The 26,011-nt window shown below is 39.9% G+C and overlaps 1 protein-coding gene across 1 annotated transcript in view; it reads left to right on the top strand.

The window, feature by feature from the left end:
• The window catches only part of thada (THADA armadillo repeat containing), a 131,950-nt gene that overhangs the window by 66,600 nt on the left and 39,339 nt on the right, over positions 1 to 26,011 (top strand). Inside the window, exons 30-31 of the mRNA XM_042009678.1 lie at positions 17,571 to 17,674; positions 21,861 to 21,943. Coding sequence (XP_041865612.1) covers positions 17,571 to 17,674; positions 21,861 to 21,943 — 187 coding nt within the window. The remainder of the gene's footprint in view (positions 1 to 17,570; positions 17,675 to 21,860; positions 21,944 to 26,011) is intronic.

Genomic DNA, 26,011 nt, shown 5'->3' with positions numbered 1-26,011 from the left:
AAAAAAAAAAAAACTTGGCCATTTTTTACTCACTCGCAAATATTTTAATCACCTCTTTTGGAATAATTTGGAATAATAATTTTAGTTACTTCTGCCCTTATGCTCATCAAACACACACAATCTGTGACAGTCCCACAGACGTAGTATCCAAGCAGAGCTTTTCCAGACAAGGTGGTTATCGCAGGGTAAATACCAGTGTTTAGTTCTGTCATCACACTCTGACAAACACAACCAAACAGTCTGACGGTAATATCAACAGTGACAGAAGAGCGGGGGGAGCGGGAGTTTCCCCAGCCTTTTATCGAACACGACTGATGGAAACGGCGAGGGAGACGGTGGGCGTGGAGCGGTAGGAACCTCTACCCAGGGGTCAATAAAAGGAATGAAAACTGCAGCGTTTTCTTCGGGAAAAGATGGAACACTTCTGGTTTGATAGCGGTCAGGACTCCGGGAGGTCCACTGTGGGATGGAAGCAGGGATGGGGAAGGGAGGTGGGCCTCTTAAAAGCTTAGACAAAGATTTCAGGAGGAGAGTGGTCTTTAGTTTGCTTTCCTGTCATGGCCGCCACATGTATATTGTCCACAGATGTCTCCTGATCCTGTCTCGACTCATTTGTCTATGTGCCTGAGTTTCTCTGCCGCTTGATTCCTCTTTTAATATTTAAGTCAGTTAATTTTTTTTCCCTGTTTCAGAAAATTTTGTTTGACCAAATAGTTAAAACTTGATAAAGCACTTTTTAAACAAGATTTTTTTTCAAGTGCTTGGGCAATACACACAATAGTGACAAGACAGAAAAAGAGGTATTAAAATATAATCCCTGTAAAGTATGAAATAAAGAGAAGGTAAAAGGCTTATAAAATAAGATTAGATCAACTTTATTGTCCCAAAAGAAATTAGTCTTAGGCTAAAAAATGCTGGTGCAACAGCATTACAACATTCATTAGAGCAGAGTTTCTAACACATGACAGTAAAAAGGTAAAAAGTCCCGTTCTCTTTTTATGTAATATGCAGCATTATGTAATGGATGCAGCTTCTTTGTCCTGTCTAGTGTCTCATGTTCACTGCAACTATTTTCATGTGTCATCTGTGAATTGTTTTCTTGTTATTTTGTAACAGCAGCTTTGTTCACACATAACTGAAGTAAACCTTAGATAGCATGTGACATGTACTGTCTACACTCCCTGGCCAAAAGGAAAAGTCTCCACCTGGTTTAACTGAGCACACACGTAAGAGTCTCCTATTGGAAAAATACAGCAGTGATTATTATGTTTCAGGTGGCAACAAGTTATTTAACCCTGATCTTATCATTCCTGATCTTGGGGCAGCATGGCTCAGTGGGTAGAGTGGTCTTCCTGTAACCCAAGGGTCACTGGTTTGATCCCGGCCCGGAGAGTCCATTTTTTCAGTGTCCCTGAGAAAGACACCGAACCCCTAATTGCTCCTGATGGGTCGTGGTTGAGCACCTTGCATGGCAGCTTCCGCAATCAGTGCGTGAATGTGTGTGTGAATGGGTGAATGTGACGTACATGTAAAGCGCTTTGAATAAAAGCACTATATAAATACAGGCCATTTACTTATCAAATTATTGGTCTGCATCAGACCAATTCATTTTTTGTGCTGTCAGGAGTAAATCTTTAATGTTCACGATTGTGGATGGTTTAAATGTTCCCAAAATCAAATCAAAGAAAATGACAGTGGTCATCGTGACAATGTTTAATAATAAAAATAAGACTATTTCTAAACACAGCAAAAAAACAAAACAAAAAAAAAAAAAAAAACAAACTCAAGATATTGGGACTGAACAGCTATGAAAACCCCTTGTTAGTGGCTTAAATAATAAATTCATAAATAAATAAAATATATAAAATAGATAAATTACTGAAAAAATAAATTTTTAAAAAAAATAGAATAAAAATGTGATTTAATTAAAATAAAATAAAGTGAAATAAAATCAAATGAAATAAAATTTAATGAAATAAGCTAAAATAATCAGGAAGCATAAAAAGTGGAGTCAGGAGAAATGGAAGTTCAGATTGACCAAGAAGTTTATTAATAATAGTTTAGAATTTGCCTTTAGGAATTAATGAAGTATTTTCGCTTTAATTTAATTTCCAGAGTTTTGGGCTTAAAAACAAGTCAGATAAAGTGCTGCACCCATCATGCCTGGTACCTGCCGTATGAGCTGCGGTGATAGTATTATGATCTGGGGTTGTTTTAGTTAGCCATGTGTTACTCCAACATCATGGCTCCAAAAAATGAGGTCTTCTGAATATCTGAATAAATACGCTGAATTATACACTAGGTTTTTCCATCATTCAGTATTTTTCCTCCCTGATGGCACAGACAATATTACAAGAGGAAGACTCAGGTTATTAAAATAGGATCAGGAAGCATTTGACATAATTTTTTACATAAATTGGCCCCCACAGAATCTAGCTCTTAACCCGACCAGCTGAAAACCTGATGCAACTGTGATCAAAAATAAATAATGTAATGTTGCTTAAATTCCATCAGTCACTCTGGTGGCCATTTTTCTTAGTTTTCACCTAGCTGTTTACAAACTGGTGAAATACATGGCCTGGCCAGAAAAAAAAAAAAAAAAAAAAAAAAAGAGAAAAAAGTCGCCACCTGGATTTAACTAAGGAAATAAGTACAAGCCTTATATTGGATAATTACTGCATGGACTATTATCCTTCAGTTGGCAACAAGTTGTTTAACCCCAACTGATTCAATGTGTAGTTTTCTCCTTGGAAGGCATTTTCTTTAATGTTTGTTTTCAAAGCCCCAAAACTGTGTTTGCATGTGGACAAAAGCCACAAATACGTAGAAAAATTATTGTCAAAATATACATGTACATGTGAATATGGCCTCGATCTTCATGGGTCTTGTTCTGTGGTTGTTTTCACTTATTTAAAATTAGAATAACTTGTCAACTGAGACACTTGCTACACATCTTGTTAGCTTCAAGTTTCAGGAGCTTGACTTTGCAGGAAAAACAACATTTTTTACCAAAACTAGGTGCAAGGTCAAGAAAAAATATATAAATCCCCCCACAAAAAGGAAAGCCAGCAGGACCACTTATGTTGAAGTAGCATGACGCTTAACCTGTGGTCTTGATTGTGTTTAGTTTCCCCTCAATTTAGCATTAGCAGGCTTTGCTTTGCAATGTTGAATTGGGACCTGTGAAAAGCAACAAGATGCTTAAATGTTGATGTTTTGCACAATTTCAGAGTGACAGAATTTTCCCTGACAGCAAATAACTAAGTAAATTCCAGTTGGTTATTTCCACAAAGGAGTCAAAGAAGCTTTTAGCATTTTAGGCTTTAGCAGCAACATTAGCAGCTTGTTAGACTTTATTGATTACTTGTTAACTGTATGATATGATATATGATATGATACAACAAAATAGTATTACTTAATTGTGATGAAAACCACCTATACTGTTGATAAAATTTTTCATGATCATTCTTTCATTTGTGGGTCAAACATGGCTCATAATGCACCCTACAGGGTAAAACCAGGTTTTATTTTTCGTGATGTAGAGCCGTACTGGTGCTTCTCTACGTCACGAGAACATTTTTTAAAATCTCACAGCCCCCTCCCTCCACATGTAAACAGATGGGTCCTCGCCTTGCAGGCATAGAAAACCACGCCCACCAACACATATGAAGGGATGAGAACTTATCTGGTGAAGATCTGCTAGTTTCAGACTTCTTGTGACTTGTTTCTGATGACATATTCTTGCAAAGGGGCAGATTTGTGCTTCTGAGGGGTGTAAAAGTAATAACAGATCGTCATGTGGCGAAAGACAGCAGCTCAAATCGTAGCAGCGGCAGCTTACAGCAGCACTTCCTGCAGCTGCCACAACCTGCCGCGAGTCTCCACAGCTTTCCAGACAGGCTGGGTGGAGTTACGCCACAAATTGGGGGTGTAGCATAGACTGTATGGACGGAGCTTTCGTGATGTCACCTGTAAGTTTCTGAAAAGCTGAATTGAACCTCATTGGGTGGTTTCCAGCGTCGCCATCTTGGCAGCGTCACATGTGTCGTCATTCCCGGAAAATCCAAAAATGGACAAAGAGGTGGAACTGAGAGGGAGACTGTGAAGGTGGGGGTGGATGATTGACACCCATCAAACTCCGAGCTGCCTGTAGCTAAGAGCTAACTGAGCTAACCCGGAGCTAACGGTAGCTAACCAGCTAAGAGAGGTAGGCGGGCTAAAGCAAAGGTGTGCTGTTAGCCAGCTAAAAGCCACGGTTGTGCTACACTCTCCCTTTTTGCTGCGGATTTTGGATACCTGTCAGTCAAAAGGACATGCCCCTAATTATGCCAAATTTCAAGATTAAATAACATCCAAAGGGATAAGTTAGAAGAACATTCACCCCCCCCCCCCCCAGTTGTCATTAAGGTAAACTTGACCTATTAATCCTAAAATGGATTTTTGTACCAGGCTTTAAACATTTTTATTTCTGCTGTGAAGTTGGCAGCCCCTAGTGGATGAGGGGTGAACTGCAATATTTTGCACTTCTGCAAAGGCTTCACATTTTACCAGCTGAGGTTGCCGCTTGGGGTGTAGTTACATTTTAACACTGTCTTAAAAAGTGGCAACAAAAAATATCAAGTTATTTGCTGTCAATCAACTAAAATGCCTAAAGATTTCCAACTTAATCCACTGTTTTTGTCTTGGTCAGCTTATGGTCAACAGAAAGAAACAGTTTTGTGTTGTGTATTGATTTATTTGCGTGTTCTTGTGGACATACGAAGCATGTGGGCTCAAATTTGCATCTCCTTTACAAATATATTCCCTCATTTTTTATCAAACTTTCTGTCCTTTCCATCCAGTGGAGCGAGTTAAGATAAACTGCCATCAATCGTACGGACAGACTGTACAGGATGCAGTGCAGCTGATGCCTGCAGGCCGTCCTTAGACATTTCATTTCCTTTTTCCTTCCACCAAAGCTCGGCAAACCAGCATACCTCACACGCAGTCTCAACTTCATTGCATGCTTATATACCATGAATACTGTATAACACAACTACCACAATATTTAAAATATTAAACCCAATTTTATGATTGTGAGTACTAAATAACGTCTTTGAAATAACTAATTATAAGATAATTTGATTTTTACAGTTTCTATGTGTAGTTAATGGTACCACTTCTGCTATTTTAACCATATCGTTTTACAATATGGAATGTACTAAGACAAGAAAAATGGGAGCGGGGTATACTGAAGTAGTGACAATCGTTTTGCATGTATCTGTGGCACCCATCTATAGCCAGGCTATAGATAGCAGGTGTGGAGGTTGGTGGGTGAGGGCACCAAGGAGATGATGGAGGCAGATATGTGAGTGTGCAGCTGGAGAAAGAGGGTAGGAGTGTCCCAGCAGGAGCCGCAAAGCTTCATGCAGGTGAAGTGGTCTAAACATAGCAAGACACAGAGATAGGGGTCTGCAGTGTACGTGTGGAGTGGAGCATCACACAGACACTCACTGATAGAGCTGATAGTAGCCATAGATGCTTGACGTGTGTGTGTGTGTGTTTGTGTGTGTGTGTGTGTGTGTGTGTGTGTGTGTGTGTGTGTGTGTGTGTGTGTGTGTGTGTGTGTGTGTGTGTGTGTGAGAAATTCTCTGCATTTATGTGAATGAGAAGGAGATAAGATGTCTATACTTCAGCTGACTGAAAAATAGATGGTGTGCGACTGCACGTGCCTGAATATGTGTGTGTGCTGCTGTGTTTGCTGAGATGATGAGGACATTGTGCTTCGCCTTGGGACCTGCTTAATGTACGGTAATATGTTTTATTGTGTGTGTTGGTGTGTAACGAGTAGCATATGTTTGTGCTCTAGGGAGAAATGACTTCCTCTGTTATTGTCAAAGAACAACTGTGAGTGGGGAGCTGGGAACCATCAGAGCTACTGAGGCCAGCCTTTACCACCCTGCTGACTCTCTCTCGCACACCCCTACCCATAAGATAATGTTTCCATCCAGCCACGACTCCGACACCAGTTTATCTTTGCTTAACTGTTTCTCTAGCTCCTCTACATCACCCTTTTGTTTTAACCTTTGTAGAAAATGATCCATAAAAGCTCAAAAGCTTTTTTTTCTAAAGAAGACCACAAATTTCATCCTGAGAATTAAAAATACTTATTTATATAATTTATAATAATTATTATTTCCTAATTTCTTATAAATTGTAATAAATCAAATAATTATAAATGAATAGTTATACTGTAGATCAGGGGTGTCCAGCTCCGGTCCTTGAGGGCCACAATCCTGCAGGTTTTCGATGTGTCCCTGCTCCAAAACCACCTTGAGTCAGGTGTGTTGAAGCAGGAAACATTGAAAACCTGCAGGACAGTGGCCCTTGAGGACCGACTTAGGGCACCCCTGCTGTAGATAAAGTATTTAATTTTATTTTTCACTTTAGTTGTAATAGTCATGACATAATAATGTGTTACTTTGATTTGATTACTTTTGAGTCTTTTTAAATACATAAATTTGACCCTGTGCACCAGTCTTGGTGGTGTTTTATATTGAAATGTGTGATCCAGCTCAAGAATAAAACTATAATTAGATATTTTATTTGTCTTGCTGTAATTTGAAATGAATGCAATTGATTATTGATTATCAGCACGTGAAATCGTCTCACATCAGTTTCTGGATCCTGAAACAAATCAAAACGCATTGTGGCAGAATTTGTGATATCGGCAAACATTGAGTTGTTAGCCATTGAATTGACATGTCGTAGGAGTCGGGTGCAATGTGAACTGGGCGCCGGCCAAAGGCAGGGACCCTGGCAAGGTGGTCTGCAGCTGGTCCATAGCAGTGTTTCTCTAGTCCTCAGGTACCACTGCCTCCATGCTTTAGATGTTTCCTCACAGATGGCAAAGAAGTTGAGGAGTTCCGTTTTTCTGAAACAGGTGTGTTGGAGTAGGAAAACATCTAAAACGTGCAGGGCAGTAGTATTTGAGAAACATTTTCCCTTAAAAGTGAAGCTTTTTGCTGCTCCTCATCAGAGCCATCCTCTAGTGTTTGCCAGGGTAAAAAACTCATTTGATAAAGGACACTTTCTCCGTGGTACATTCTTTGGATCATAATAACATATTAAAATAACGTAACACAAAACCAGACTGATAGCAGTTGGTCAGCCTGTTTTCTTGGCTGAACTCAAGGCATTGCGTTTCTTTGGGTGGCCTGGTAAGACCCCTCTCTGTGATAAAACATTTTTTAAAAATACTGGAATAACTTCAGTCACCAAAACTTACCCCGAACCTGTGTTGATACAATCTGAACTGAGTTTAATAAGCCCATCAGAAACACAGACACTAACCCAACTTGACACCGGACTCTGCTCATGACACACGCCAGCAACAGCCCCAGCACACAACCCCTGATACAGGCCAAACGTATTAAAGCTGTGGCCTGTGGTGATCTGAGGAGAGCCAACTCCATGGATGTAACCCTCAGTGTATTTCCACAACATAGGTTAAATGAGACAGAATCTTAATTTAGGAGCCATTGTTTCTTCTTCTCATGCAGCACATTCGTTGGTGTTGGATTCTGTTCTGCCTTCAGATAATTTTCTTTGGACCAGCTGACTGCTGCCCTCAGCTAGTGGTGTAAGACTGCTTTCTGAGAAAACCTCTAGGCTAAACTTGTGTGAAAGAATGTGTGTGCATGAATGCTAGCCCGTCTGCTTATAATATACCAGTAGATTTATTGGTTCCACGGGGAATCGCAGGTGTTTGGTTCTGGATGGTTTACCAACCAGGCAAATTGCCCCAAAACCTGTTCAGTTTTAGTCTGTGACAGCATGTTAATCACAAAATAGTCATGGCCCTGGTCTTAGAGAGGGACTCCAGTTTTACATCTGAATTTGATGAGTTTGTATTTAACTTGATTATTCTTCCTGATCAAACTGTTTTTTTTCCTTTCCTGTGTGTTATTTTAGTGATAGTGTTACTCCATCATGTAAGACTTGGGACTTGGTAGTGATTTTCACATTTTTGAGTGGTCATATTGCAGGAAATGAAATAGTCAATATGCAGCTGTTGTGTTACTAAGGAATTACTTCAACCACAAGGTGGTAGCAATTGACCAAACTGTTTGCCAACCCGTTGAAAAAACAAACAATAAAATAACAGAACGTCACTGTTGCGAGGCCATAAAAAGCACGTGATGTTGTGGGATCCGATGCTAATGGAGCACAACTAGAAGAAACATGCAAAGCCAAAGACGACAACAAACAACTGAAAATAAACAAAAATGAGGTCCAGTTCATCCTTTGCCAGCTAAAGCTAGCATATCATCAGTCTACCACAACTATGCAGTCAGCATCCAGCAGAAGGTCCATCAAGAAATCAGTAGTCTGTAGCCATGTTTACATGTGTACATGCGTCAAATCTCTTTAATTCAGCAAAGAATTCCACTCAGACCTGTACTGCTGTTCTGATCATGACGTGCGTTTACATGCTTTGCATGTTTGAACATTACCACTGTTTGACTTACAGGAAACAGCAGTAGAAGAAGAAGCAGTGGTTTCCGGTTTAAACAAACACTGCTGTGTGTTTATATTTATTGTCTTCTTACCAATTTTAGTTTTTACCCCTTAATAATCTGAAGTCTTTAAAAATCTCAAGCTGTGTATTTGAATCGAACACTGATTGACTTCCACTACACGTAATTTTGGTGGAATAATGCGAAATTGTCAGATATCACTACTTATTCTCTGAATGGAATGCTTACATTAAAGATTAAATTATTTTTCACTGTAATAACGGCGAGATTAAAATCACTAGTTTTAATAGAAGTCAATGGGACACTTTTGGCTACGGTGACCAAAGGAAGTAGCTGATACTACATAAAACATACTAATGACATCAGATGTTTTGACGTTAATCTTTAACATATCCGAGACTATAAACACAACACAAGCCCCATCCCAGTAATACTAATTTTATAAAAAATATTTAATGTTTTGTGTGTGTTTCTTAATTGATTATTAATAATTTAAATATTTAAATTGCATTTAAAAGGTTAAAAGTCTTAAAATGATTAATTTTTCATTAGTTTTGAGCAGGTCTGAAGGTGTTTTGCTTTGTTTGCATAACACTCCCCTCTTGATGGAAACAAAATTGTTTTCCAAATAAGCATGATAAGATCAGAATTTTACAATTGGTATGTTTATGAAGCCTTTTCCCCCAATCTGGCTTTTAATCTGAATACTTGTCCATCTAAACATGACTGATAACTAGCTTTATCACTAGATGAAGTTAGTTTGATGTTAGACATGAAGGGAAAATATCGGACCTCATTTCAGAGATGATATCGAGACATGCAGTTTTGTTGAAGCTGAAGGTTTTTAAAGTTTGATGGAATTTGTTTAACCCCTTTTTTACAGTTCTATCAAGGAAAATGATTCCCTCAAGACCGAAGAAACTGGAAGATGATACTGTAGATGAGCTGAACACTCAATTAGCAAGTGTATCTCTCCACAGTTTATGGACAGAGCTTACAATGAAGTCGTACGTAACTGTCATGTCACTGTTCAGCAGGCCAAAGCCATGACAGAGCGGCATGATGCCGAAAACCTCATGGATGAGTTTTCCATACTGAAAACACCACAATGTTAGCCAACACTGAACTACTGGAAAGAATAGTTGAAAAATCAATTTTGAATATTAGTTTAGCTTGAAATGCAAGTAAAAGTAGAAATGCACAGAAAGACTATGAAACAAGGTCTTTAATTTTAACTCAAGATAAAACATCCCTTGTGTACAAATTGCTTTATTTTATCGTGTTGACAAGAAGTTAACAAGTTTCAGTCAGATAGACTAGCTAACCCAATTGTTCACTATTTAGGTAACAATTAATTCTAAGGCACCACATTTTTTATAAAAGGTCAATCTATTAAATAAGCAACATGCGTAATTATTTAAGAATCTGGCAGAGAGACCTTAACTGTGATATCAAGAAAGAAACTATAGGAAGGGAATTATAGTGAAAAATGGGAAATATGTCAGTGAAGTCTGATGGGAATTCATTTAATACAAAGTATTACACCAACACTACTGGACGCCTTTTAGGCTCTTCAAAATAGGTCTGATACATGTTGGAAAAGCAAAAGTGAGATGAGCACCTATCTGCAGCTCGTATGGGAACGCCGCACTAGAATTTTTGGCATCTAATCATTTATGTCTTTTTAGGAGATAAAAACAAAATCCCAACCCTATCAAAAGGAAAATATTCTGTTCTGATGGTTGGAGGAGCCTCACCAGCCAGTCATATTAAGACACTGGAAATCACCCACACATCAACACTGTAAAAGAATCTTTATGAGTGAGGTCACATCATATGAGGTAATGCCGGCCAGAAAAAGGGGCAAGGGGCCTGTGGAAGTGGGAAATTGGGACCATTTCATGGTCCATCTCACCTCTACCTAATAACGTGACTGTGAGACTATAGCTGGATGATGATTTGATCTAGCTCTTTTGTCATTCTCTAATTGATGATCACTTACCTTGTACATATCTGAACTTTTTGTTTCCTTGTCCTCTTCAGTCCATTTTTGACCAGGACTACTTACACTTTTAATTATGTGTCCTCTGGAAGTCTGACGTTATCTTTAATGTTTCATGTATGATGTACCGTATGAGCTGTTTTTTACTATGTTAAATAAAAAAAGTTAATGATAAAAAAAAAAAAAAAAAAAAAAAAAAAGTTAATGATGAGTTAAAGTTGAGGCAGTAATTCAGATATTCAAACTGGAATTTAAAGGATTAAAATCCTAAAAAAAAAAATAATTGAATTTTGGAATTTTTAAGCAGGATGGAAGTTGTTTATATGATTTATGGAAAAAAAAGAAAAACAGAAGAAATATTGATGATGTAAGTTTTTATGTGCGGACACTTTTGGCCATGAGGGTCACCAAAGGGTGCCAAATTCATCAACAAAGTATAGAAGACACTGGATTTATTGCAAAAATTCATGGCACTTGCTGCAACAGAGCAAAACCAAAAGTTGAGAAAAATGGACAAAAATGTCACGAGGAAGGGCACAAGGGTTAAGCCGTGGAAGCGATGCTGATTAAGTAGCTACACAAGCAGGAATGATGACAAACAACAACTTAGTGTCACCTTTTAATAAACAGCTTTGTGATGTCAGCATCAAAATAAATACCCGACTCTGGAAGTAACAGACGGTTCCCTTGGGGCCAGCTGAGATTCACTGTTGTGACTTTGACAAAGATGTAGTAATACAGTTGTTGCACTTACTTGAATGTACTTGCACCACAAAATGACTTTGTTGTTACGCCCATGTGTATATGCAGATGTAAGGGAGTATGACATGGTGTCTAGAGGGCATACTTAAGCTTTGTTTGTGCAAGAGTATGGCTGTATACTGCAAGAGAATGCTTATTTCCCTTTATATTTAGCTCATCTTTATTGGGATCTATTTTTGCCTAATTGGGCGCGTCTACACTTTGCTTACCCTTTATCTGCTTTTATGTGAATGTCGATTTATACATTTCTTTGTGCATGTGTTTTACTGGACGGAGCCTTGGGTTTGCAGTACAATTATTTGCACTTGGCTGTGTGTGTTTGCGTGCACATGCTAGCTGCAACGTGTGGCCAGTCTGTGGTTGCGGCAGTGGGAGGGACGGCAGGGCAGGCTGATAACAGAGTCTGAAGGGACCTCACATCCACCACCACTATTTTTACCAGGGCCAAAAGCAGAGTAAGGCTCACTGCAACACACACAAAAAAGACACATATGCACAAGTAGTTAAATGCTTCACTATAAAACAAGACGTCCAAAATGCCTTGATATTTGTCATATTTAGTACTGAAACCACGATTTTTTTAAGTTGCACAAAGCAACACTCTAGAAGCAGGTTGATGGAGCCACTACGGTCATAAAGTACCAGAACAATTACAGATTTAAATATGAGATTTTCAGTGCATTTATATTAATATTAAATCAAATAAAATGACTGGACAAATTTAGGAAGTTTACCATCAACAGCTATGAATTGCAAACCATAGGCTTTGTTTTTTAATTTGCATTCAAATCTGTGCAACATAGATGGATATTCCTGATGAAATATTAAGTGAAATAATTCAAAAATCCATTTAAAACTTTGTGACATCACATCTAATCAACAATAAACTCATTTAAACCAGTCAAATGAGGAAAATAAACATGAAATAATAGAACTGAAAAGGCACAGAGATATACATCTATAAATTTTATACTAATGATACATATGTCTTTGTTGTGCCAAGACTAAGTCCAACTGTCCAACAGAGGCATAACCTCCTTTAAATCTTCTTTCACACGTGTACTAGACTACTAAAATGTTTAGGACATGCTGAAGAGGGATGGCATGTGTAAACACAAATGCACGCAGCATTCACTCCAGACTTCCTTTGGGAATTTTCCATCCAGCCTCCTTGTAAAATCCCCGGAAGATCAGCACGTGAGACGGTCTATGAATGCAACAGCTAATATTGTGGAGGATTTACTACCAGTTAGCATGCGTGCACTGGGAAGAACCACTGTTTTAGGCTACATAGCAATATATGCTATACCGATTTCCACACACACTGAAAAACCTATTGGCTTGTCTCAACATGTTATGTAATGAAAATATATAAATATGTCTCCTCCGGTGTTCCCAAGCCTTGTCCTTGAGGGTTACTATGCTGCAACTTTCAGATAAATCCCTCCTCTGACACACTTGAATATATATATATATATATGTATATATATATATATATATGTGTGTGTGTGTGTGTGTGTGTGTGTGTTAATGCTGTCAAGGGATTAAAATTTTTAATCTTATTAATCACTGCTTACAAATTAATTAATCATGATTAAGCACCATTCGCAACTATGCCTGAAATCTGCTCGTTTTGACTGTATTGTATCAACAGAAAGGGCAAACCAGTGCTCGCTTTGGTTTTTCTTCACTTTTTTGTACATTACATGATCACTTTAGTTGTAATAATCAGTTCAATATTACATAAAATCAAGACCTTAAAAAAGTATCTCATTTGCACCAACCTTTTCCTGGTCATTGCCCCTGCCTGGACTCTATCTAAACTTTTCTAGATATATCTGTATATCTAAAGTATAAATCCTTTCTACCACCTGTCAAGTATAATTACTCTCACTACATTCATGGTCCCTAACTGTTAAGAGCTGTGGCTCCAACATCAGCACAGCACCAATGATTTACTGGAGACGTCCCCTTGTTTCCGTGACAGTGACATGGATCTGATTGACATGAGACTGATAAATGTTGCTTACTTTAGCTAGCGAGTCAAAAAAACAATACTTTTGGGTGAATATGTGACATTGTGAACCATCTAAGCGATACGATAAACAAAGGCAACAAGAGAGACGGTGCTAGCGACAGAAAACTGATCAGCTGATCGCTGACAGCCGTTGTGATTCACAACAGGAGAGGGAGGGGGAAGCTGGAGGCTGCCACGCTGTGCAGAGCGCAGGCGACCAGAGCAGTGACGCTTGTCACCAGTAAAGTGTGGGTGTTAAAGCATCCTCATCTCCTACAGGTGTGACGCCTGCAAATCCATGCATAGAGCCAGTCGACTCACTTTTTCCATCTCACCTCTAGACACCTCCATGTCTCACCATCATTCATGACGGATGCTGCGCATGCGTTAAAAATTTTAACTCAATTAATTACATAAATTAGTTGCTGCCGTTAATGCATTTTTTTTACAGCCTTTATATATATATATATATATATATATATATATATATATATATACACACACACACAAAGCAGCAGGAACGCTTGTTTTGAGGAGAGACTTGCTTGGAGATTTTTATTATTTGTCTTTAAAGTGGACCTACTTCACCCCCTCAGCTTGGTTCCTTATTGGTATGTTAACATCAGACAGCTTCTACTGACAGGTTAAATATCTATGACATGGTGTATGGGAAGTTTTAAACAGATTTATTATGCAGTTGTAGAGACAGGAAAGGAGATCAGAGAGAGGGTGATGTAGCAAAGGGCCCCAGGCTGGGATTTAAACCTGGCTCAGCTGCTTTAGGAATTGTAGCTTCTCTACGTGAGCGATCTTCTTTGTTAAAGAAGTGTTCCTTATTATAACTCAAGGAAGCTGTTGCACTGTTATGATGTCATGCTATTACGTAGCTGACACATCTATCGCTATAGATTTTATACCATAACCACCAGGAGAGAGTATGCTTGGCTGTGGAATTGCAACAGAGATGGACGTTTACCATACCAAGCACACCAAACCATCCTGTCCTGTCTACTAGAGGGAGGCACGATGTCCTGAGTTACTGAAGGTTTGATGGTGGTATAGTAATGCAGCTTTTTAAAATTAATTAGAATTGCGTATGTTAATTTAATAATTGCGTTTTGAATTTTAGTCAAAGAGGTGCTCAACAATTCTGTAAGGTTTGGAAATATATGTTTAAATGAAGTGAGGTGATCAGTGTTTCTAAAAGTAATGTAAGAAAAAGAATAATAAATCCACATTCAGAAGAATCAGAAAAAAGAAGGAAAATCAGGAATTTGTTCCATAAAAATAAACCTGCACCAAGTTTGACTCTACTACTGTATCATTGACGCCCATTCATTTCAGCCTGATCCATCCCAGCATCTCCTCCCACATGGGGTGTAGTTCTGCACTCTGTCTTTGGGAGGAGGAACAGGGAGGCAGCATTTTCTATAAATATTTCGGTTTTCACCGTGCCTGGCTGGATTGAGCCGGTTGAGCGTCTTGTGCAGGGACTTCCCAGCCTGTGGATGAGGTGTAGTTGTGGAGCACAGCAAGGGGAGAGAATGAGGATGTTGGGAGCCAGTGCTGGCACTGGACATGCTGTCCAAACATTTAATGATCCGGCCTGCGCTGCAGAATGAGTCAAACTATTTCATAACTGGGCACAAAGCCCTCCAGCAGCCATGTTTTGGCAAATTAGAAAAGTCTGACGTCTGTATCTGACTTGATTGGATTTATATCAAGACTAAAATAGATGACATATTGGTGAACAAAATTGGGTACCGTTATATTAACTCATCTTGTCAAGATCCTTCAGTCAGCTGGTCAAACATTAACCACGATTTGGCAAAAGTTGTTAATGTCAGTCATATGAGTTTCCAGGAATCAAATAATGAGCACTACAATTAATTACAGAGCATTTCTAGGGTGAATAATCCTCTAGAGCATCTTCCGGTTAGTGGAATCACTTTTTAAGTATTTGGTTTGGGAAGTGGCTCCAACACTGACTCCTTGAAGCTGGAAAAGCCCTCAAATGAGTGACAGCAGGAAGAAAAAGAAGAAGAAGAAGGACTTGGGGGTGTGAAAGCTGTTTGTGCAAGCCCATGGGTGTTGCCTGGGCGTGGAGACTGCAGGAGAGGAGAAGGGGCAGGCCAGGACTCGGTGGCCAGGCTTGGTGCTACGTGGTCGGCCTGGTTTTTCCCCACGTTGCCTTCCCTGCACAGCGTAATGAATGGCTTCCTACTGGTCTGTGGCCGTGGCTGCAGCTTAAAGAGTATACTTACTAAGGCCCAGAATACACACCCCAGCCAGCCAGTCAGCCAGCCTGTGTCCTCGCCTCCGAACACTCCCAACCACCAGTCCACCTGCTGCAGACTGGCTCAGGCTCTCTCTGTCACATTGGCCACAACGTGAAGGCCAGTTTGACCGTTTCTTTTCAAGCACAGGTGGTTTTCTTTTCCTGTGCACTTCCCAGGCAGGATGGGCCTCTGGAGCAGGTAGCATGTTATCTGGTTGAATTACACTCTGATGTCAGGCCAGATCTTTAGTGGAAAAGTAAATACTCCAAAAGGGAGGATATACTACCTGTCCTCGCTTGAGAGACTGCTGCATAAATTCAAAACACTCATCTCACTGGCTATATTTACAAAATAACTCTCAGCTATGAATTCCTGCAGAATACTGTCTTTTATTCTATCACATCTAAGTTTGATTTGCCAATATGGGTTGACATTCCTCCAAAACAGACCCTGGTAGATAAAATAAGTCCAGTGAGGGTTAAACGAAGGCTTTTCTCTCAGTGGTTGTTTTCCTTGACCTTTTTCAACTTGCAAAAACTCAATAACTGAGGTGATTCTGATCCAAGTGGATCTTGATGCGTTTCATTTCATTTCAGTAGAAATACTAGAAATAAAATTAAAACTTTAGTTAAAAGTAGCTGTAAGGAAAACCTTTCAGGTTACTCCTTTAAATAATTTTAATAAATCTTTTTGTTCTTTGGTCTGAATGGCATCTCTGCCAGAACTGATTCAGGACTGTTCAAGAGTCCATTTACACCATTGTGTTGCTTTCTGACTCTCAGGGAACTTTTCCACTGCTGCATGTTGGCATTTACTGTTTTGTTGTGGTAAGTGGCGCACCAGCTGCACAAATAGTAAACAACAACATGGAAAAAGTCATTCTTGAGTGCTCGCCTGTAAACAGGAACCACAGATTGTGGAAGATCTGACTGGAGGAAATAGGAGCTCAACCTCTAAGTTCCTGCTGTTTTTCTTTCTTTTTTTAATGTCTTCCATTGTTTGTTGTTTGTTTGATTAAGGGTAGGAAAACATAAGGATTTAGCTTCATAAACAGCCTATCTATTCCTCCTTTTTCAAATGACTGTTAAATAACCAGCCTGAGAAACCCTGCAGGTCTTTTGGGGGAGGGTCTCCTCTGTGGCCTCCTGACTGAACATCACTAAGTTGAGAATCAAAACAGGCTGAACTGGCACACCCTGAGGGTAAATCCGCCTTAAATCCACCTTTACTTCTGAATTCTTCTGAATAGAAAAGACATCTTGGGCCGTTGTCCTGCAGGTTTTTCGATGTATCCTTGCTGCGACATACTTCACTCAAATAAAACAACTCTCCAATCTTCTTAATGACCCGTAAATTTAAACCAAGTGTACTGCAGTGGTGAAGCATCTAAAACCTGCATGACAGTGGCCCAAGAGGTCTGGGGTTGGTGATGGCTGGACTAGACCGTCTAGTGATCATGGTACGCCTGCGTGGTATTGCTTCGTCTGCTTTAGCAGAGGCTTACGTTTTTGTTTTTTTTTCTGGGTTGTTTGAATTAATGATGTTTAACAAATTTCATCTCTGAAGGAGGTACGAGACCCTCCAGTACCTCACATATTAAACAGATTGCTTTCAAGTTAATCATGTTCAGAAAGTTCAGTTTTGCCAGGATGTTGAAATCATGAAAAGACAGTTTTGTTTTTTTAAATACTTTTTTTAAAATGTTTTTTTTTTTTTGTAGAATCCTCCTGTGGGGTTGAGTGTTTTGTAACAGGCGCAACTCGTCAGACAGTACTTCAAGTGTGAGATGTTCATAGAGTGAAGGGACATCTTGGCAGCGCTCACAAAGGCCTACAGACACAGTTACAGCCGGACTGTTAATGCGCCCACAGTTTAAACTTTATGATCCAGTTTCTGCTGTTTGAATCTTTGACCCTGACTTGTTTATAAATGTAATAAATAAAAGTCTGCTGTGTATGAATTTGAGCTAGCGTTTGTTTGTGTGTCTACAGGTGCTGTTTCTCCTGCGCTCCTTCCAGACTGACTCACACAGACCCCTGCCAGCAGGAAGTGGCATTGGTGAAGCCCTCCGTCAGCGCATGTGGCTCTCTTCTCGGTAATCCTACACACACACACTCACACACGTAAAAAAGCACACACAGATAAGCATCCATTCCTCTCCTCCGGCTCCCCTCAGTAGAAGAATAGCTCCTTGTCTCACCGTGCATCCCCTCACTGGCTGTGTCCGCTTCATGTCCTGCTCAGGCTTCTATTTCAAAGAGACTGCCTGCTGACCCCCCCACCCCCTCATAAAGATCCAGGTCTCAAGTTGGGGCACAGTTTACCCCATCCCCCTCCTATCCTGACTGGCTGAGGTCAGGTCCAGGTCTCTACTCCCCCCCCACTCCACGTTCAGGCTTGCAGCAGATAACACAGGGTCACTGGGTTAGCAACGCTAGCCCCGCTAGCTGCGCTTGGTTACACTGATGAGCCTTTATTAAGATGACGAGGTGAATTCTTGCTCACCAGAGCGCGCCCGCTGTCTGCCCGTTTGATCACGCAGCACCACAGAGCCCATCGCCCGGATCTAAGGACATCACAGGTCAGAGGATCTCTGTTTTTGGAAAAAGGGAAACCTACCAACTTGTCCAGAACACCACTAATTTGAAGCGGCCGCTTTCCAAAAAGGACGGAATGCATTGTTCGTCTGATTTGAGTCAGTGTTGTGTTTTGGCCCTACACCATTTCTCTGTTGTGTCATTTTGGAAGGTTTTTTTTGGGGGGGGGGGTGGACCTTAGAGGGTGTCGGCGCTGTAATGGAGACCACCAGCGCTCACAGGGCCGGCTACAGATAACTGTGGCTTTGGCCTGGAACTGTGTGTTGTTTGGATTCCCATTCAGTGATTCAGCTTCTTCCAGCCTTGTTTGTAAAGCAGACACACACATACACCAAGCATCCAACAGTCTCCTCACTCCCCCTGCCATCTCCACCACCATCTGTCACATGTTGTGTGTATATGTACGTATGTATGTGTATATGTGTGTGTGTAGAGGATTGACACAAGCGTGTGTGTGTTTTTAATATTCGAGTGATGAAAACATGACGTCAAGCTGACACACTGTCTTTCTTGTTCTTTCTTTTTCTCACACACACTTTCAGGCTCTCACTGTCCTCTGGTCATATTTTCAGTCGAACACACACCCTGCCATGCCCACACACGCACGCACACACACACACCAAAACAGATAAAACACATTTCCTTCAATTTTGGCAAATACTAAAACCTTAACAGTTGTACATAGTGACCATGTTATTTAATAACCGTAGTGAGTCAGTAATCAGATATGATTACATTAAATGAATACATGTTCCTGTTTTTAAGTGTGTGTTTGTGTGTAAACAAAGTTACTCGAATTCTGGATCAGCTAGGGGCATCTCATGAGATGTTCGCACATCTTTGGCCTGAGGATGAACTACAAATAAAATCACACATCATCATCCCTTTCAGCATCTTATCCTGCAGTCTGTTGACCCAGTGATAACAGTAACTTCTTGTTTGTGTCATTAAACTTTCATGACTCTTGTGTATCATCCAATTATGGCCACATGAGCTGAATAACAAACAACACTGAAAGGACGAGTAGTCAGATTAAAACTATCAACATCAGTTTCTCTATTTTAGGGCTTTTTTTTGTTATATTGATGTTAGAAGTTTTCATCTTAAGAATAATCTCAACATGAGACTGAAACATGATTAAATCCCTAAAGTATTCATTTGTCAAAGTGATGGCCAAGATTTAGGCTAAAACAACATCAACGGCTTTTCTTAGAACCACACAGCGGTTTATATATGACAGACTAGTTCAAAAGCACATCATCAAAATTATTATTTGTTTAAAATACTAGTCTTGAGATACCCTTCAAGTTATTTGTTTTGTCAGGAAAATAGGTGTAGCTGTTGATTTAGAAATGTAAAAAAACGAGTTGAAGTACAGTGTAAAAACAGGAATCTCAGAATCAGGTGACTTTCAGTAAAATTCCTAAGAATTAAAGACTGTACATATTCCTCAAGATCAGGGAAACTTGGTTTCTCAAAGTGGCAAGAACACAGTAAACGATGGCCAGGACATCTCATAGTTCTTGAGAAATCTCGTCCACAGCGTGTTGCCAGGTTTTCCTGAAGCGGTGTCCATATGTTTAAATGCCTTACATGATGTATTGTATAGATTTTTGTCCTACCTCACCACCTCAATCAGCTGTTACTCAAAACTATCCCATTGTTGAACCTTTTGTATCAGTGGAAAAGCAGAAATTTCAACCTTCTGCTTCATGATTTTCCACATTAACCAAGCCCACTAATAATTTCTGACAAAATAGTTCTTGCACACCACACGAGAAAAAGTTCTGCTCAGATGATGTGCCACGAAGAAGCTGCGAGGACTCCTAAACCAGGGCTGAGAGAGAAAAAAATAACATCTTCCACACTCCTGGAAAGAACAAATTTCTGTTTTTGTGGAGTATATACAGGCTTTTAAGGAGAACTGGAATCCACTGGCTCATTTTGCAGCTTTTAATGTTGCAAACATCAGTCTTCATCAGAGTCAAGATGGACACAGAATCAAGGCAAGCAGTTATAGTAAAACTACACCCGGTGGCTCCCCGTGCCTTGTAGGATTGATTTTAAACTTCTTTTACTTGTTTATAAAAGTCTTAATGGTTTTGGGCCTTCTTTTTTATTGGACCTGCTTTTAAATTAGGAACCCTTCCCTACCCTGTTATTGTTCCTAAAGTAAGAACTAAAACTTCGACGATCTTCGTCTATGGAACAGCCTGACTGAGGGCCTCAGGGCTGGAGAGACTATTATTAGCTGATTTAGTTCTTATGTTATCAGACACTCAGTTTTATCATAAGCCTACCTGACATGTTTCGACGGTAGTCTTCTGTCTTCACGAAGACTTTGTGCTGCTCTTATGCATGAAAAGTGCTTTATAAATAAAGTTTGATTTGATTAATGCTGGAAAGCCAACATCATCATGAAAATGAAACCACCAAATCAGACTTCTTAGACTAGCAGAATGTATAAGAAGACCTTCAGTTCTTCATTTTTACTTACTTACTTTGACTTACTAGTATTTACTAAAAGATTATATTAAAATATTGAATATAAGTCAGTAGAATAAGAGAGAACTTGGTGTAGAAATTACTACTTATTAAAAACCATGTGACCTATGCTGTCAGGTGCATTGAAGATCGACTGAGGCTAAATAGAAAAACTCTCCTGTAGTCCTATTGAGTCTCTATAATCAACTTTCACATCTGTAAAGACAACATTAATGCTAAATAATATACATGATTTGAAGAAATACAAGTTCTGACGTTAGAAAAGTGAGATTTTTCAGGGAAGACTTTTGCTTATTTCAGCAATACAAAGTCCGAGGTACAGCAGCCTGGATCTGAAGAATAGGAGCTCAGACCTGTCAGACACCGGAACCGTATTGTGCAATATTGAAGAATATTATGCCAAAAGAGGTGTGGTGGTTAGCACCACAGCCTCTCAGCAAGAAGGTCTCTGGTTGAAGTCCCGACTGGGGGGAGGTTCGAACCTGGAGGGAGGTGGCCTTTCTGTGTGGAGTTTGCATGTTCTCCCCGTGTATGCGTGGGTTCTCTCCAAGTTTTCTGGCTTCCTCCCACCATCCAAAGACATGCGTGTTAGGTTAATTAGTCACTCTGAATTCTCCCTAGTAGTGAGTGTGAGCGTGAATAGTTTTTTGTCGCTCTGTTGGCCTTGGGATGGACCGGTGACCTCCAGGGTGTACCTGCCTCTCACCTGTTAAATGCTGGGTTAGGCTAGTGCTTCCCTGTGACCCTTAATGGACAAAGCGGTACAGAGAATGAAGGCATCACAACTTCTCAGGGAATTGGATTGGGCCCGAAGTTAAACACTGTTTACGCTGCAGAGACCATGTTCCTCAAGAGCCTCGCAGCCATTAAATTCATGGAGTTGCAAGTTGAAGTGACCTGATTCAGTAGCAAACTGAAGAAAATCCTCATCTGTTGATCTTAATGGAAACCAGATGACCAGTGGCTGCAGGCTGCAGTCTTATCTGTCCAAATCAAAAAGTGGGTAAGCAACATTGTAGCAGCCTTTTCTTTAATAAAACAGATCCCTTCATTATGAAGAATTCAAGTCTGTTTCCCCAGCACATTAAAAGGCTTATTTTATCTCCCTCTGAGGTTTAACTGATTCTCATCAGTTTTCAGTATCAGCTCAAAGACAAATGCATGTTTCTCTCATTTCAGACAGAACAGCTGTGTGGTGACCAGAGGAGCCTTCATGGATGTGTTAGTGTGCCTGTGTGGGCCCAGGATCAGCCCATTGGAAGGTCAGCAATAACAGTTCTCCTCAGATTGTTTTAATAAAGAGCTAAAAAAATATGAAGAATGTGACAGCCTGGATAAAGTCTGAATGACAGACGAAAACTCTAAAAATGTTCCTGCAACAATCTGTTATGTTTAAGTCTATGTGCTCAGCAGGTTTCTTCATTGCACAGGTGTATGTATTCCTTCTGTTCATGTATGTCCTTTTGCCTGTTTGTTGGTAAACCTTGTGAGCAAAGAAGTGACCCTATTTTGACAAAATGATAAAATCAAACTTATTATAATCTGACTCTTTGTGGCCTAACGTCTATCTAAATATGGAATAATTTCCCAAATTACTACCAGAATATTGATGAGATCAAGTAGATCTGGATAACGACTCTATAATGGCTTAAAGGGGAAAAATATATTGATTTAACCCTTTAAATTAGACAGAAAGTGCTGTTTTTCTGCTCTTCTCATTTAATGAACTGATTGTTTTCTGTTGTCTCACAATGGGCCAGCATGGCCAGTCGGCACCTTAATCCGCTCTGTAGCTGAGGGTTTTTAGGTATCACTCCTAGCAAATGAATGACTGGGTTCTCGGTTAAGGAATTATTAAAGTTAATTTACAATAGTTTTCTCCCACAGGCCTTTAACCATATCACACTCGTACAAAATGTGTAGCATTGTTCCTTAATGGCAACGCCAGCAGAGATCATTGTTCCTCAGTTTTAGATGAGCCATTCTGCTTGGTGTCCAGTAACACTAATTATCCTATAATTAATCAACTGTGTCTGAGTTTCTCTTGCAGAAATGTCCCACGCAGATATAACTTTGTTCCATTGCTGTTCTGCAGTGGTTTCTCAAATATCTTTCTCATGCCAATTTGAATGTGTTAGCCTTCCTGAAGAGGTTATAAAAAATATTATTTGTAATTTTTTTTTATGCATAGGTTGCTGGAGTGTTAACTTTTGTATTTCAGTATTTGGGTATGGACCAGATTTTAGTACAGAAAAGAGTCAGTGTCTAAGCTGGAAATATTTCCAAAGATCTGCATAAGGCAAGTTATATTTTTGTTTGAGATGGTTGAATGTTACCATGTGACCTTATCCTGCTTCTGCCCACTGGAACCAGCAGAATGGCTTATTTGCTATTGTTATCCTGGGATTTCACCATACACATGATGCAGATGTCAAAAAGGGGTTCCCTTTAATGTAATTACAGCTGCGTTCACACTTCAGCTCAATTCAGATTTTTTTTTGCCCATATGTGACACATATCAGATTTTTTAATAATAGTCTGAACGGCACAAATCCTTTTTTTTTTATTTTTATTAAATCTGACCCAGGCCACTTCCATATGTGGTCCTAGATTGGATACGTATCCGATCTGTGACGAAGCAAGCTTCAGTCTGAAGAGTCATGCTGCATTTAATCCGATTTTGATGTCACAGAAGTCACGTCACAGTTTTGCTGTTTCACAATATTTACCGTGTTTTTGTCTTTTCCTTTTTTTTTTTTATTGTAAATGAAAACAAGGACAAAACAACACCATCACTTTATATATATATATGAGCAAATTAAGAAAAGTAATGCAATGAAGGGAGGGACGGGGTGTATTTACAGTAACAGTGTGTACACATTGCTTGGTCCAGATTTTACTGGAAGATATCCACGGATCAGGTTTGGTAATCATCCTTACGGGTTCGGGTGGGTGCTGGTTGGTAAAATTAGACTTGTGTGGGACTCTACAGAAGAACTTGGCTGCATTGTCTGTACATGATGTGTTATGCTCCGCACATGCGTGTCACTTCAGGGCCACACTCAGTTACATGCACAGACTTAAAGGTTTAGTTCTTCACAATAAACACTTGTTACATGGAGCCAGCACCAAACAGACATCAGTGCTGTTGGACTAAAGGCCATTGCATACATACACAAACAGAGAACTTCGCTCTTTTTATTTATTTATTTTTTTCAGCAACAAAAATATCTTTTATTTTTTAAATTTTAATCACAAGTTAATAAATATAAATTGGAATATAACTGAAGAATTCTGTGTAATTTTTCATCATAAATGAACAGGCGTGCAGTCCTTCAGAAAGCTAACGACATATAGCCGATGGGTTTATTGATTGAAGACATGGTTGAAAGTTAACTCGATCCAAGTTCCAGCTGACAGCAAGCGATTTTCCAACAAACAGGCTAAAGCACCAGAAATGGCCCCTCCTGAACACACAAGACTGTAATGTTTTCTGGCTGCGCTACATACTTATCACTAATGAGCTCTTTCTGTATCAGAGTAAAAACCAACAACCAAGAGGCACCTGTTGTTCACCTGGTCCATATTTTGAGCACTGCCCCCTTGTGGCAGTTGAAAGCTAAAACAGGGAGCACTACACAATGGTATGTTCTGCCCTTTAAGCATGAGGCTGGATTCTTTGTGCAGCTTGTCCTTACAAATGTCTTTTTACATTCCTCTATTTACCTTAGTACACTTTCCAATAAGATCAAGAAAAAGTGCAAGGGAAAACACTATTGGAGGTTTTCAGACTCAGAGGTGTAAAATATTCATTTGTCTGTTGCAAAAAAAAATTAAAGCTGCGTGAAAAATCTAAAATATATGAGGATATTTTAACTTGAGGACATGACAAGGACAAATAGGCTGCATTTCACTTAGAGGAAGATGCACAGTTATGCATGTTCTGCAGCTAACTAGCATGCCCAAGTGCAGATTAGTACCACATCCCCAAGTGTGTGTTTATGTATCACAAGTCACATCATTATCACAATATTACACTATGCTCATTTTCCAGGTTTGTGTGGCCTTGATTTAGAAATTTGGAAAATATTTGTGTCTTCCTGGTTTTATAATGTTGGATCTGAAACTTGTTTTAGTCTTTATGGTCTTGTGCTGGTGGGAGACAGTTGCCAGGCAGATCTTTGGCATTCTCCAGTCACTCTGAATATGATTTGCATCTTCCACGTCTGAGCGAGGCTGTGCTGCTGCGGTCTCCATTTAGACTTTGTGTTGACAGAAGTTGGTTAATGTATCGGGTAGTTCAGAGAAGCCCCCCGGTGAGCATGCTGTGTGTTTGTGTGCGTGGCTGCATGCACAGACCTTTGAGGGTCTCTTCAGAGAAGGAATGTGAAACCAAAGGCAAGCATATCATCTGACACATGGTGGGACTGTGCCTATGACCCAGTTTATGGAGGAGAGGAAGGAGGGGAGGGGCTCTTATGTTTCGGTTGGCCATGTGCTGAACACATGTTCGTCCTGACAGTGGAAATACCGAGGATTTCTCCAAACAAGCATGTAGATGGAGTACCCGGCCGAGCCCAACTTGGCTTTGCTCCTTACATAACTAAATAAGCACCCACTGGCTCACACTCCTCTAATGCCTCTATTATTAACAAAGTCTGTCTTTAGCTTCATCTCTCACCCCTACTCTGGTGGGGTCCAGGCCCTGCCATCATCTGTCTTTTTATTCTTCCTTTCCTCTGCCCTCCTTTCTAATCCCTCGCTCTCTTCCTGTTGTGTAATTGCTCTTCTTAGACGAATCAGATGTAGAGTTAAAAAGCCGCAGGTTGGTGAGGTTCATATGAGAACAGCAGGGTCTTAGAAGTGCCTGGCACCAAGGCGGAAGGGGTGAACAATCCTCTTTTTCAATATTACATCAGTTTTTTTTTTTTTTTTCCCTTTTTCACTGGAAACCTGCTCTAAGTAGGAACTTTGCGTTTACCAGCCAGTTCCTCTGGACTCTGAACACAAGTCTTTGTGTGCTGCCTTCCCCAGCCCTTTGATCCATGCAGACTCATTTAAAAAAAGCCCCCACCATTGCTTCATCTATAGCTCTGCCAGTCTACTGTTTCTTTGCTTTTCAGACACGCCAGGAAAATAAGCTGAAGATTGTGGTTTGAGGAAGAGAGAGCGAGAGAAGGGGAAAGTAATCACACAAAAAACTCTTTACTGTAGGTGAAAGTGAGTTTATTGGAATTTAATATCTTTCCATGAGTGTACTAGCAGCTGACACTGGAGCCAGCATTAATACAGAGGTTATGTCAGTGTCAAGTTGTCCTGGGTATTCATAG

This window comes from Melanotaenia boesemani, chromosome 16, assembly GCF_017639745.1.
Source record: "Melanotaenia boesemani isolate fMelBoe1 chromosome 16, fMelBoe1.pri, whole genome shotgun sequence".
NCBI classification, from domain to species: Eukaryota; Metazoa; Chordata; class Actinopteri; order Atheriniformes; family Melanotaeniidae; genus Melanotaenia; species Melanotaenia boesemani.
This window is presented reverse-complemented; position numbering and strand designations above follow the sequence as displayed.